Source organism: Thamnophis elegans, chromosome Z (assembly GCF_009769535.1).
Source record: "Thamnophis elegans isolate rThaEle1 chromosome Z, rThaEle1.pri, whole genome shotgun sequence".
In the NCBI taxonomy this organism is placed as follows: domain Eukaryota; kingdom Metazoa; phylum Chordata; class Lepidosauria; order Squamata; family Colubridae; genus Thamnophis; species Thamnophis elegans.
This window is the reverse complement of record NC_045558.1, coordinates 132,203,237-132,217,295: the sequence shown is the minus strand read 5'-3', so window position 1 is coordinate 132,217,295 and position 14,059 is coordinate 132,203,237. Positions and strand designations below refer to the sequence as shown.

At 38.8% G+C, this 14,059-nt stretch overlaps 1 protein-coding gene across 1 annotated transcript; it reads right to left on the bottom strand.

Moving 5' to 3' along the window:
- LOC116521838 (vomeronasal type-2 receptor 26-like) lies at window positions 1-10,904 on the bottom strand. Its single transcript, XM_032236488.1, has 5 exons — window positions 10,536-10,904; window positions 7,311-8,165; window positions 6,050-6,277; window positions 3,403-3,529; window positions 1-914 (listed from the first exon to the last, which is right to left on the bottom strand). Exons 1-5 carry the CDS (start codon window positions 10,902-10,904, stop codon window positions 1-3), a joined length of 2,493 nt encoding a protein of 830 aa, XP_032092379.1.
- Between the last annotated feature and the right edge of the window lie 3,155 nt (window positions 10,905-14,059).

Genomic DNA, 14,059 nt, shown 5'->3' with positions numbered 1-14,059 from the left:
TCAAAAGCTATTTTCCTCCTTGTTTCTTATTAATTGTCCTTTGCTATTAAGGTCAGGCCTCAAAATGATGATATAACATTTTGGAGCAAAGATGCAACCCAGTAATCCAGTGCTGGAAGCCAAGATGGAGAAGATCTCCACAGCCACCATATATTTCCCTTTGGTATTTAGATAAGTTGGGACAAAAGACAACCAGACACTGCAAAAGACCAACATGCTGAAGGTGATAAATTTGGCTTCATTAAATGTGTCTGGCAGTTTCCGAGCAAAGAAGGCTACCATGAAGCTGATGAGAGCCAGAAAACCCATATAGCCCAGAATGTAGTAAAACATGTTTCCTGATCCTTCATTGCATTCCAATACAATTTCTTCAGGCAGAGTTGTCATATCTAAATTTAGAAATGGAGGATCAGTACCCAGCCATATCACGCAAATACTTGTTTGAATAAGTGAGCCACACAAAACAATAGCAGATGCAAATCTTTTCCCCACCCATTTCCTTATTCCAGCTCCTGGTTTAGTAGCCATGAAAGCAAGAACCACTATAGTTGTTTTAGCTAGGACAGAAGAAACAGCCATTGAGAAGATGATCCCAAATGTAGTTTGTCGGAAAAGGCAAGTCAGTGACTGAGGGCAGCCGATGAATAACAGAGAACAGAAAAAGCAGAGAAGGAGTGAAATAAGGAGAACGTAAGTGAGAGTTTGGTTGTTTGCTTTGACAATTGGAGTCTTCCTGTGCTTAATAAAGATTCCAAGCACCAAGACTGTGGTTGAAGAAAGAGCAAGAGCCATAACAGACAAACCCGTGCCTAAAGGATCAACATAACTCAGGTAATTTAGTTCCTTGGAAAGGCATTGGATTTTTTCTTTGTTAGGATATTGATCTTCAGGGCATCTGAAGCAGTCATTCATATCTTGGAGAAAGGGAAAGAAACAGAGAAAACATAAAATTCACGAGAAGGGGCCAACGGCCTTGTAGATTTGATCTATATTTTCTCATACCATGATGCAATGTTATTAGTTATAATACAATGCAGTTAATTATTAGGGCACTTCCAAAGTATTCCTTTAGTTTAGGACATAACCTTGCAAGTGGAATCCCTCTGATCAGCTTTTCCTGAAATTCCCAAACTGGTTTTTAATGGATCATTTGGTTGCAGTTGGCAATTAGTTAGTTAGTAACTGGTTGAAACACAACACAAAACACGAATCCAGTTTTCATTGAAGAACATTTCCAACCCTTTATGCCTTGCGCTATAATTTTAAACATCTCCATGGCATCGAAAAAAATGAATTCTACTAACCAGAATCTGAATTCTAGAGCAGTTGAGATAGGAACTACTATTAATAAAACTTGAAAGCATTTAATTTAACATTTTAGCTACTAGTTTTTTCATCCTCCCAGTGTTCTATTGACTGTGACCTCTGATTACAGGGCACACTGAACCACAAAATGAAAGTAGCCTGGTGCATTATGCCATCACTGCTTAAATGATGATTCAGTGTATTTAGATAAACTATGATGATGTCACAAAGCAAAGAAGCAAATTATATAATTTGTAACAGTTACATCAGGTCATCATAAAGAGTCAATAGGGAATTTTCACCACATGGATGAATGGTTGGTTCCAGAGGTGGTATTCAGCAGGTTCTGACCAGTTCTGGAGAACTGGTAGGGTAAATTTTGAGTAGTTTGGAGAACTGGTAAATACCACCTCTGGCTGGCCCCGCCCCATCAATTCTTTGCTTCCTAAGTCCCAGCTGATCAGGAGGAAATTGATATTTTACAGTATCCTTCCTCTGCCATGCTCATCAAGCCACACCCACCAAGCCATGCCATACCCACCAAGCCACGCCCACAGAACCAGTAGTAAAAAATATTGAATCCCACCACTGGTTGGCTCCAATCCTACAGGTCTTTAGAAGGGTAGATAAGATGTGACACCTCCCCCCGCCTAGGATTTGGATCTAGTTGATTGGAATTCCCAATGTGTGGGTTATAGAAGTTTTCATTTTTCTTTATCATTTTATTGCTTGATATGCTTTGATGTCTTATGTTATTCAATTCCAATTATTCCAGGTTTTTTGTCTTTTGCGCACTGTTCAGAGTTACATAGTTTGGGTGATTATGTGACGTAGTTTAGGTAAGTGCATAAATAAATTTGGGAGGATGAGAAACAGTCATTTAAGTTAAGAACCAATGAAATTATATAATAAATAATTCTGGAGCCAATGCATATCTCTGTCCAACGTATGCCCTTACAGCTATTTCCTTAGCGATATATCCTTGGTTATTGCACACGGGATTCAATCTTATGTTTTCATGAACATTAATGAGCAGCAGAAGCAAGAGTTTGTCAATTGTAGTGTATTCAAATTTATATCACAGTTTAGATTTAAATATGGTGTCGAAAACTGACCTAAAGTCAGTAAATAAAAGGATTGCTCAGATTTGTTGGTACACTTTTTCAGTAGGTATTGTAGCTCTCTAGGATGTTCTAACATTGATCAGCCTGCTCTAAACTCTGCCTGTTCCTTCATCAAAGTATCTTCAGATTCAAGCCAGTCACTTAATTTATCTTGTAGATTTTTAGCCTACATTTTGTTTAATCAGACAATATAAATTGAAAGATGCTAGCAACACGGTTTTAGTCATAAGTGGGGAGAGATAGATACTAGGAAGGAAGAGAATAATAATAGTAATATAGTCGTAGTAAATTATTGATAGTGTTGTGGGAATTAGTTGTTAAGCAGAGTGATGGCATTCGGGAAAAAAACTGTCCTTGTGTGTGATTGTTCTGATGTGTAGTGCCCTATAGTGTTGTTTTGTGGGTAGAAGTTGAAACAATTTATGTCCAGAATGTGAGGGGTCTGTGGATATTTTCACAGCCCTCTTTTCTTTTCATATTCCTGAATATGGCGGCCAATTGGGAAGAGAGATCACTTCCAGCTCCAAATTCAGCCATCATTTTTCAGGTACAGAAGCAGAATGAACTTTGATTATTTATGAATGATTTTTGCACCATACATTCTTATAACTCATATCAAATGTGTAGCACAAGAGCGAGGTGGCGCAGTGGTTAGGGTGCAGTACTGCAGCCACTTCAGCTGACTGCTAGTTCTGCAGCTCGGTGGTTCAAATCTCACTGGCTCAGGGTTGACTCAGCCTTCCATCCTTCCGAGGTGGGTAAAATGAGGAGCCAGATTGTGGGGGCAATATGCCGACTCTGTAAACCGCTTAGAGAGTGCTGAAAGCCCTATGAAGCGGTATATAAGTCTAACTGCTATTGCTATTGCTAATGGGAAGTATTGGTATATCTTCCTCTTCCATCCTGCCATACAATAAAACTAAATTGAAGACATATATGTTTTGTTTGTTGTTTACAACGTGATGTTCCCTACCTGTCTTGTTAGAAATCTTTCCCGATGGACATTCAGCACAACCATAGCAACAAAATGGTTTCCCTTCTTTGCTTTGTCTGCTATAGCCAGGGAGGCACTGGGGGTTGCACAGGGACAAGGGCACAACCTGTCCATGGTAAAGAAGAACCCATTTTAGTCACACAATTTACGCCTCAACTGGGTGTGTTGTACTCAAATCAAATCATCATGAACATTAGGGTGATTTTGTGCCCAAAATATTGCTAACCCATGAAGAAAGAGAATCTTAGCTTCCCAGATAGCAAGTACTTAAATTCTACAAGATGCTATGGATAGAAGAAACACTGATTGAATACTCCCTTCTAGCTTTCTCTACCCAGGCCTGAGGAGAGGGGGATGAAGCCGGTACATTGTTCTGTGGCCCATGGAGCTCAAAGGGGACCTAGAAAGTGAGTTTTTTTTAAAAAAAAATTACAAAGCCAAATTTTTAAAAAGAAAAGCAAAACAATATTGGATACATACTTCATGCTCTATACTTTATGCGTCTAGCAAAACCGTCTTGCACAGTGGTGGGTTTCAAATTTTTTTAGAACCTCTTCTGTAGGTGTGGCCTGCTTTGTGGGAGTGGCTTGCTGGCCATGTGACCGGGTGGGAGTGGCTTGCCGGCCATGTGACCGGGTGGGAGTGGCTTGTGGCCATGGGACTGGGTGGGCATGGCCAACTTGTAAAATGTGGTGAAACTCACTTAACAATGCTCTTGCTTAGCAACCAAAATGTTGGCTCTAGATGTTGGCATTTGAAGCACGCAAGTCTTAAAGCTGTCAAGTTACAAGACCCTTGCACCCCTAACCCTTTAGAAAAAAACCCCCAAGGGTATTCAAACTTGACAGCTTTAAGACTTGTGGACTTCAACTCCCAGAATTCCACCTCTCGCTCTTCATCTTGATGATGTGCGGACAGGTGGGGGGAGGGAGCTGGAACCGGTTCTAAACGGCAGTGTAGATTTGTGGAACCTCTTCTGCAGAAGAGGTTAGAACTGGCAGGAACCCACCCCTGGTTTTGCAAACTTGTTTGACATAACCTTTATTAATCTGAAACTCAGTGGACAGTTATTTACGTAATTTACTGAATCTTAATTTCATTACTTATTTATTTAAGTTTGCAAGTTTAGTTTCATTTCATTTATGAATATCTTTTATATTTCATTTCAGTTTATGAATGGTGTAGATGATGGGGCTCCTATTAGTCTTGTTCCAGCACTTAATAATCCTCTCGGCAGCCTTATCTCTATCCTGTCTTGTAAGGAAGCTGATAAAGAGATACCAGCATAAATTCCTAAGGTTTTCAACAATATCTGAAAACTTCCTTATTGACATATCTATGGACTTTCATTGTCCCCAAATTGTTGCCCCCACCCCAAAGGAAACAAGATTTTCTTGGCTTTTTTTTCTTTGAAATTTTTGGCTTCTTATCCAAGAAGCTTCTTTGGGACAACCATGACCTGGATGATTGAGAACATAAATAGACATTATGGACATTTTTGCTCTCTCCCCCCCCCCCCAAGCCATCTTTGGTTTTGAGATTTCAATAGCTATTCCTCTGAATATGTAATTAACATCTTTTTGACAAATTTCTGTAACCCCAAGGACTAGATAGCTTGAAACACTTTCTGTTATTTCTTACATTTATATTTCTGCCTTTAAAGTGTCATACAGAATTATATACCAGAAAATAGTGTCTGTCTCCAAGTCACTCATGGTTGAGAGTGGATTTGAATCTGGTTTTATCAAATTTTAGTTCAAACGCTTCATCCAATATCATACTTCTAACACTTTCGCTTGATTTATTCACAAACTTTTTCTTCAAAGATAGTGCTATAGTCCATCGTTTAGGAAATGGACTCATGAGGCAACTGGTGTAATGGAACGTGCACAGTGTGTGTGTGTGTGTGTGTGTGTGTGTGTGTGAGAGAGAGAGAGAGAGAGTGAGTGAGTGAGTGAGTGAGTTATGGCAACACAAAGTTTTCTCAGCGAGAGGCCTGGATTAAGTCCTGACTTGCATAGGGGATGTTCAAGTAAACACACCCTAGACTCTCTCATGATATATCTAATAGGTTAAAAACAGCTTTAATTTGGCAAGATTCTGTCTATTACATGTAAGCAATAAAGGATTCAATTCAATTGGATATTAATATGCTATCTCTGGCCTTTAACCTGATGATTTACAACATGTTTGCTCCACACTTACTTTTATCTAAGGTACCTTCTACCAAATTACTTCTTTTGTGCTCCTTCTTGGCTCTTCATTCAACTCATGGTCTTTTCTGTCTGTCATTTAGTTCTGTAATGATATTTTGTTATTTGACCTAACCGATCAGAGGAGGGCCGCAAAGAATTATGAAATGGGGAAATATGTTCCTTACAATTCGCACAGTTGACCCTTAATGAGGATGAATGGGACCAGAGGTGGATTGCTCCCGGTGCGGCCTGGATTGGGCAAACCAGTAGTAGTGGTGGAGGGAGGCTCCATCCACCCACCTGGTTCACTTCCATCATGCATGGAAGTGAACCAGTAGTAAAAAAAAATGGCAATCTACCACTGAATGGGACCCAAATATGTATGAAGTTTAATGAATATATAAACTTTAAATCTTGGTGTTTAGTCCTACCTCTCCAAATGTATAATGCCAGGTAATGATCTTCTCATTGATAGACAACTGTTTGTCCCATGGAGCTTGAGGATCCATTTTCCCGACTTTCACTTTTAAGAAAGATTGGTTTGGAAAAGTTATCCAGTTGACAATATCAAATCCGTCTACTAATTCACCATTCTCATTAAAAAACAAGGTGTCTCCTGCACTGTTGTTAAACGAGATCTTCTTCAGAAAAGGGTGGATCTTTAGGTGAAGAAAGCCAAGGGTAGGTTTCACCAAATCGTCTTTACCTGTTTATTTCTGAACTATATCTACCACCCACTCTCAAAACATCTCAACGGTTTGCAATATATACGCCCACTGAAAATCAAAGCACTAATAAGCAGATAAATTTACAGCTTAGAAGAACAAAGGAGAAAAGTAGCAATAATAATTGAAATGAGCAACCTGAGCAATTAAACACTGATACACAAGATCAGGTGTCTTGACAACAGCTCCAAAACTAGTTCTGTGTTCTCTGTCTGAAAACGGTTAAGCAGCAAGCTATTGGTAGAGTGCCTACTTTTCTTTCATGCTTTATTATACACAAGTTTCTTTCTCATCCATGATCAAACAGTGGATTCACTCTGTTTTATTTTGCATCAGCTAGGACTTATTGGGGAATAATAGTAGGTTCATTGAGGGATTGAATATCTTTTTCAAGATCTAATTGCTGACAAGGCCTCTGAAAAGGGGTAGAATCATTAAATTATTCATCTCTGTTCCCTTGTAATGACTTGCTGTCCTATTTGTGCCAAATTGTCTATTCCCCACTATCCTTTAAAAAACAACAACACATTTGCACTAGATGTCATGACACAAATTAAGGAGTATGATGACCTTGAGATCCATATGTTATTTTGATGGCATTTGCAGATTTTTGTAGATGCCTTGTCTAGAAATGCAAATGAATTGATTTTAGCATTAATTGCTTTTCTTCCCACTACTGTATAAACTCATAAAGGGAATTAGCTTTGAAAGAAAGGATGTTGCAGAGAAACAGTAGACAGAGAATCCCTGTTTTTCAGCCCCTTTCAGTTTGGCTAGCTTCTCCATGCTCAAATGATCAGGTGTCTATTCAACTGCCTTTTGTATAATGATTTGGTGGGTAACCAAAATCTTCAGAGTTTAATGAGAGAACCGTAGTCCTGCTTTGGTAGGAATAACACGTATTCTACATCCTACATTTCTATCTACTCATAAAAAAGATAGGCTTTGCTACTGTGGAGGCCATTACCCGAAAATGTTGTAGTTTTGAAGACTCAACATAGTGTTCATTGATCCCCAATCTGTATTTAATTCTGGATGAAAACATAGCATGGAAAGCATGAGCCACAGCATATATTGCATTGTAGATGCTGTAGCTTTGACCTGTCATTTGCATTTCAAAAAGAGGCCCAGGGATGTTCTCCAGCTGCTCATCTCCAGTGCAGGATGTCAATTGATTCTCCCCTCCACCTGCATCTTCAAATACACAGTCAAACGCCTGTTCCCAGAAAAGCTTGACAAAGCTGTCGACTTCAGAACGCGGATTCAGTTTATGAAGGAAATTTTGGAAATCCCTCACCTCCTTGGAGTGAATTGCAAATGATAAGGCTCCGTGGAAGATCTGTATTTTTACCTGTCTGTGAAATGCTTCAGATGAGAAATCCCAAGGAGCAGTCACAACCCACACTTTGTCAACATCATGTAACTCAAAATTGTCAACCATAAACTCCAACCAATGAATATCCAGCATGGCCTGCGTATCTGCCTTTGCAATAACTACACTGGCATTTGACCGATGGAGAGTCAGAACTATATTCTTTAATTGATTGACCAGTTTGTCCAGCTGAAAAAAATACTCATGTTTAGGGGTTCTCTCTGTGAAGGCTATACAGATTTCTCTCTCGAAAAGCAGATGTGTTAAGGTCTGCACAAATATTTCTCCTTTCTCATCACCTAAGGCAATGATCCCAACCCATTTCCATTGAAAATATAACAGAAGCTGGACAAGTCCATTCAACTGATACATTTCACTAGGAATCATCTGGTATAAGAAAGCAAGTTGGAATTTTTCTCTTACTGCTGGAGAAAAGAAGCTATAGGTGACCTAGAAAAGATTAGAGAGATGTTCATCCTCGGGTTAGCAGATTTCATGCATTTGTTTGACATCCATGTATTTTTTTTCTTATTTTCAAGTATTTCAGATTTTTGAATAAAGTCAATGAAGGCAAATATGATGTGGTCACTAAGATGTTGGACTGGCACTGAAGAGATATAGGTTTAATTCCTACTCAATAACCAATATTCATTGGTAGCTTTGGGTCAATTGTTCTTTTTCAGTCAATCTACCTCATTGGGGTGGGAACAGAAGGAATGTGAAATTCTAGAAAAGGTGGAATATAGTCAACAATTCACAACAGGTGTCATCCCATTTTAATCTTTTATTCTGATTGTATTGTGCCCAAAAAACTGTACCTAAAAAATATCTTTAATATTGGGTTCCCAAATGGAGGGGGAATGAGAACAATAGCATTTGTTTCACTTTGAGGGACTTAGAGATTTGTTTTTCCTACTAGATTTCATGATAATTTCTTTACTTTTTCCTTTTAAATCATTTTAATCCCCAGAATTCCTAAATTCTAGTTTCTAGTGTTTAATCGCACTTGGACAAGTAAAGAATTGTCTTATTTCTATAGCCATCAGGTCAAGAAGTACTTAATAGCAGATATTCTCCATCAGTTTATCTAATCCCTTAATGCTGGTAGCTAATCTTAAATCTTATGATAGTGAATTTTATAATTTAGTAAGACTTGTGAATAGAAGGTTGCTGAAGAGCTGTGGTGGCATAGCGGTTAGAATGCAGTAGTGCAGGGCTAACTCACTGCTCACTCCAGTAGTTTGATCTGAGTGGCTCAAGGTTGACTCAGCCTTCCATCCTTCCAAGGGGGGTGAAATGAGGACCCAGACTGTTGAGGGCAATATGCTGACTCTGTAAACCACTTAGAGAAGGCTGTAAAAGCACCATGAAGCAGCATATAGATCTAAGTGCTATTGCTATTGCTATTCAGGCCTAAAATAGACTGTTTCCTTAAGGAACAACCCATCATTCAGCAAGGGTGGTCATGCTGGATCTGAAATATCCTTGTTTGCTTCAAATCCAAATACTGCACACCTTTGTATAGAAACTATTTTTGTAAAGACAAAGAAAGAAATCTATATTGTGATATTGCACCTGGAATTGCAGGGGAGAGCTATATATATTTATTGTATAATATAATTCTTAAGATTAGGCATTGTTTTCCCCATCTCTACCAAACATGCTTAGAAAAACATCTTATTAATATTTAGTATCCTTACTTGAAGATAACATCTTTTAAATGCTCCAGATCGTCATTTACTGATACTAACAAAAATATTTGGTATAGTATAGTATGGTATGGTAGAAAGTAAGTAAGTAAGTAAGTAAGTAAGTAAGTAAGTAAGTAAGTAAGTAAGTAAGTAAGTTTTATCATTTCCCTTATTTCAAGAGTTTGGTAGGTAGATAGATAGTGAGATAGATAAAGAGAAAGAGAGATGAGTGGATAGTATCTTCTAAAGTAGCCTACAGCCCTTGCATCAGGGGTGAAATTAAAAAAAAATGCTACAGGTTCGAGCAAACAACAGTCAGCTGTGCGAGAATCAGCTGTGCCATGTGATTTATATTCACTGGAAATCATGTGGCACAGCTGATTGTCACAGAGCTGATCATCAGAACTGTTTTTTTAATTACTTTTTAAAGCATTTTTTATTACCGGTTTGGGCAATTTGATAGTAAAAAAATTCTAAAAAAAGTTTTTAAAAAGTTCCGATAATCAGCTGTGCTGTGCGAATAATCAGTTCTGACAATCAGCTGTGCTGTGCCAATTATATTCGCTAGAAAGCATTCCTGCTTTCTAGTGAATCTAAATCGCACGGCACAGCTGTTTCCCCCTTCAGGCTTCTTAGCTCCTGCAGCACGCATGAACACAAATCAAACCAGTAGCAGATTTCGGAGCATTTCACTCCTGCCTTGTATAGTTTGACAATTTCTCACCCAAACATTGACAAGGTCCAATTCTGTTTAGTTTTTGAGATCTAACAAAATTGTCTAAATACTTCCAGGAGTGAGTGTCTACATTTTAAATTAACCACTTCAAATTGGATTGTTTCAATAATCAGGATTCTTTTCTAATTCTTTGAAGCAAAGTGGGTTAACATCTTCCTTGCATCAGCATCAGTTTAAAAGAGCTTATTCTTCAGCTAAAGATTCAGACTTTTTGTATTTTTTAATCTCTGTCAAATCTCCCTATCAAACAAATAAACAAATAAAAATGGAATTACCATAATAATATTACTTTCAACTTATTACACTCTGGTTACTTTCAAGTGGACTTTTTCATTTTCACACTGGTTATTTTCTTTGACTGATAAAATCCTAAAATATCTCACCTCGTCTTACCTGGGAAATTTTGTAAAGAGTTAAAATGGAGGCCATGTGTAGAGTGATTTCAGAATCAAGGCCCCCAATGGCTGCAATCAGATTCTTTTCAACATCACATTTGTAATTGGCGACAGTCTTCTTATGGCCAGATACAAGGTTCAGAGTATTTTGATTAGCCATGCGGGCACTGAAGTAACTTTCATAGATCTGGAACCCCAAAGTGATGTTGGGTAGAAGTTCCAGGTTCTCATTGATCTCATTCACAGCAAATACCATTGATAGGACATGCTGATAATTCTTGGGCACTGTGCTAGAACAAGAAGAACATTGTGTCTGTACATAAAATCTTGTACACTTGCTGGAATCACGCTCCTGTTTAACACTCATAATGGGACAAACTTAGAGCAAAATAGTTGCAGCTAGAACTTGTCTAGAACTGGGGTGGCACGGTGGTTAGAATGCAGTATTGCAGGCTCACATTGCCAAGTATTTGATTCCTTTGATCCTGACTGGCTTGAGATTGGCTCAGCCTTCCATCCTTCAGAGATTAGTAAAACGAGGACCCAGATTGTTGGGGGCAAAATGCTGACTGTCAACCGCTTAGAGATGGCTGTAGAGCACTGTGAAGCAGTATATACTGTAAGTCTATGTGCCATTGCCTTTAAAAAATGTATCTTGAAACATATCTTCAGACTTCTGAGGAAGGAAGGAAGGAGGAAGGAAGGAAGGAAGGAGGAAGGAAGGAAGGAAGGAGGAAGGAAGGAAGGAAAGGGAGGGAGAGAAGGAAGGAAGGAAAGAAGGAAATAAAGAAAGGTGTGCTAAGGATCAAATGAGCTCCTTACTGAACTGTATTCTATTCTTTCTTAAATGTTGTTTAACCAAATGAAGGAGTGTTATCCAATCAGTTAGGATACCTTAGAAAATACTGTGAAGCAACAAAACATCCTTCTGAGATTAGTAAAATGAGGACCCAGATTGTTGGGGGCAAAATGCTGACTCTGTAAACCACTTAGAGATGGCTGTAAAGCACTGTGAAGCAGTATATACTGTAAGTCTAAGTGCCATTGCTATTTTTGCATTTTTAAAAAAATGTATCTCGAAACATATCTTCAGACTTCTGAGGAAGGAAGGAAGGAAGGAAAGGGAGGGAGAGAAGGAAGGAAGGAAAGAAGGAAATAAAGAAAGAAAGCGGGAAGGAAGGAAGGAAGAAAGGAAGGAAAGAAAGAAAGAAAGAAAAAAGGTTTGCTAAGGATCAGTGGGGCTCCTTACGGAACTGTATTCTATTCTTCCTTAAATGTTGTTTAACTAAATGAAGGAATGTTATCCAATCAGTTAGGATATGTTAGAAAATACCGTGAAGCAGCAAGATTTAACCTAGAGGACATAACTTCAGAATATAAGATGAAAATACAGTATTGATTTTGTATTATTAATTTATATAAAAGGCAAAGTGAGGAGCTATGGATAGAAATGAAAGTCATTTTGAAAATTGAAGTGATAAAAATACATTTCCAAAACCTGAAAGAAACTTTCAGGACAGGCTGTCGTGGAAATAGGAGAAGATGAGGGATGAATGCCTTGGACAACAGGAAAGATATAATGGAATGTGTCATGTTAAGGGAATTGAGGGCTCAAAAGGGAAAGGTGTGACAATCCCTTATATTTGAGATTGTTATAAAAATAGCAGGATTGGGCATGGTGACAACAGGGATCAGAATTGGAAATTGATCTCATTAAAATTCCTGCCTGAGCACAGGGTTGGACTAGAAGACCTCCAAAGTCTGTTTGAACTCTGTTATTATGTTAAATGGAAGTAGCAAGCAATCCACCAGCAGAAAAATAGCAATAGCAGTTAGACTTATACCGCTTCATAGGGCTTTCAGCCCTCTCTAAGCAGTTTACAGAGTCAGCATATTGCCCCCCAAAACAATCCGCATCCTCATTTTACCCACCTCGGAAGGATGGAAGGCTGAGTCAACCCTGAGCCGGTGAGATTTGAACAGCCGAACTGCAGAACTGCAGTCAGCTGGAGTAGCCTGCAGTGCTGCATTTAACCACTGCGCCACCTCGGCTCCTCACCACATGCCAAGGTCAAAACTGAGGGCAAAATATAGAGTGAGTTTTTCTGACGTATTTGTACTAATTTTTAAGAAAAACTTCCCCTTCCCTTTTCTCCTTCCCATCTCCTCTCCTTCCTTCTCTCACTTCCTATCCTATTCTTTGATTTTCTTATCTATTCCCTCCCTCTCTCCCTCCCCCTCCCTCTCTCCCTTCCTTGAAAAAAAGTCATTTTTTTCATTTAGGCAAGGCTTCATTCATTGATGTCTTTGTTTATCTGAGCAAGATGAACTCCATTTTTCATTAAAAAGCATAACTCCACATTCGTTGGTTTTTCTTATCTATTTAGGGTGATCATTCAATCTTTTTTTTATTAGAGAGGACAATAAAAATTTGGTTTCCTTACGTATACAGGTCTTCAACCATTGTCAGGGGATTCTCAGTGAAGGATGATGGATTGAAGGCAGGCATGAAGAGCTGAGTAAAGATTGCACCAATGATGAAGTCTCCAGGCTGATAATACTCATGTTTAATAGGAAGAGAATAATTCACACTACATGAGTTAGGAAGAGCTTTCCCCTCTATTTGTGGAAGAACTAAGAATAGCTGAAAAAGGAAGCGCTTTGACATCTGCAAGGATGAAGAAGTACCTTCTCTTAACCTCAAAACCTTTATCTCAGTCTAGTACCCATCATCATACTTAGTGCTTTCCAGACTTCTGAATGATGTCAGTCCTGCGACTGGGTGTAAGGCCTAGTGTATCCCTCAGAGGTAGAAGGGGTGTCTGCATTACAAAAGGGCTACAGTCTCAAAAAGCGTCCTCAGTCTTTCCAGAATAGAAGATAAATCACAGCACTTTATGATAATGGCAGGAATTACCATCTCAAGAGGGCTGTAACTTCCATGGCATCAGGTGCATCAAAAACGATGAGGAAAACATGTTTATCATATCTTTTTATAGTATCTAAGACTTGGAAATGGTATCTGGGTTTAATATGATAGCTGGGGGAATGACATGGATTAACTGCAGGATATAGCTAGGAAAAAGGTAATTCTATTCCACACATAGCTTCATAGTAAATATATGTTTAATATAGTAAATATATGTTCGTGATCCATGAAATGCGCGCATGTCAAAAGCGCACCGACAAAACCACGGCGAGAAAACAGCGAGGACGAAATCATGACCACAGAAGCGCGCTGATAAATGCGCACTTGCCTCCAGAAGTTGTGAATGCTCCAACATTCATTTTTAAGAAGATTTTTTTGAGATTTGAGATTTTATTAATATTTGTAGGCCGCCCTTTTCCCTGAGGGGACTCAGGGCGGCTCACATAAAATCGGGGAAGGGGAAATACAGACATTAAGATAAGACATATAATAAAATAATAAACAACATACATTCATCATTCGGGAGGGGAACTATCCTTGTCCCCAGGCCTGACGGGCGAGCCAGTTCTTCAAGGCTGTGCGGAAGGCCTGGA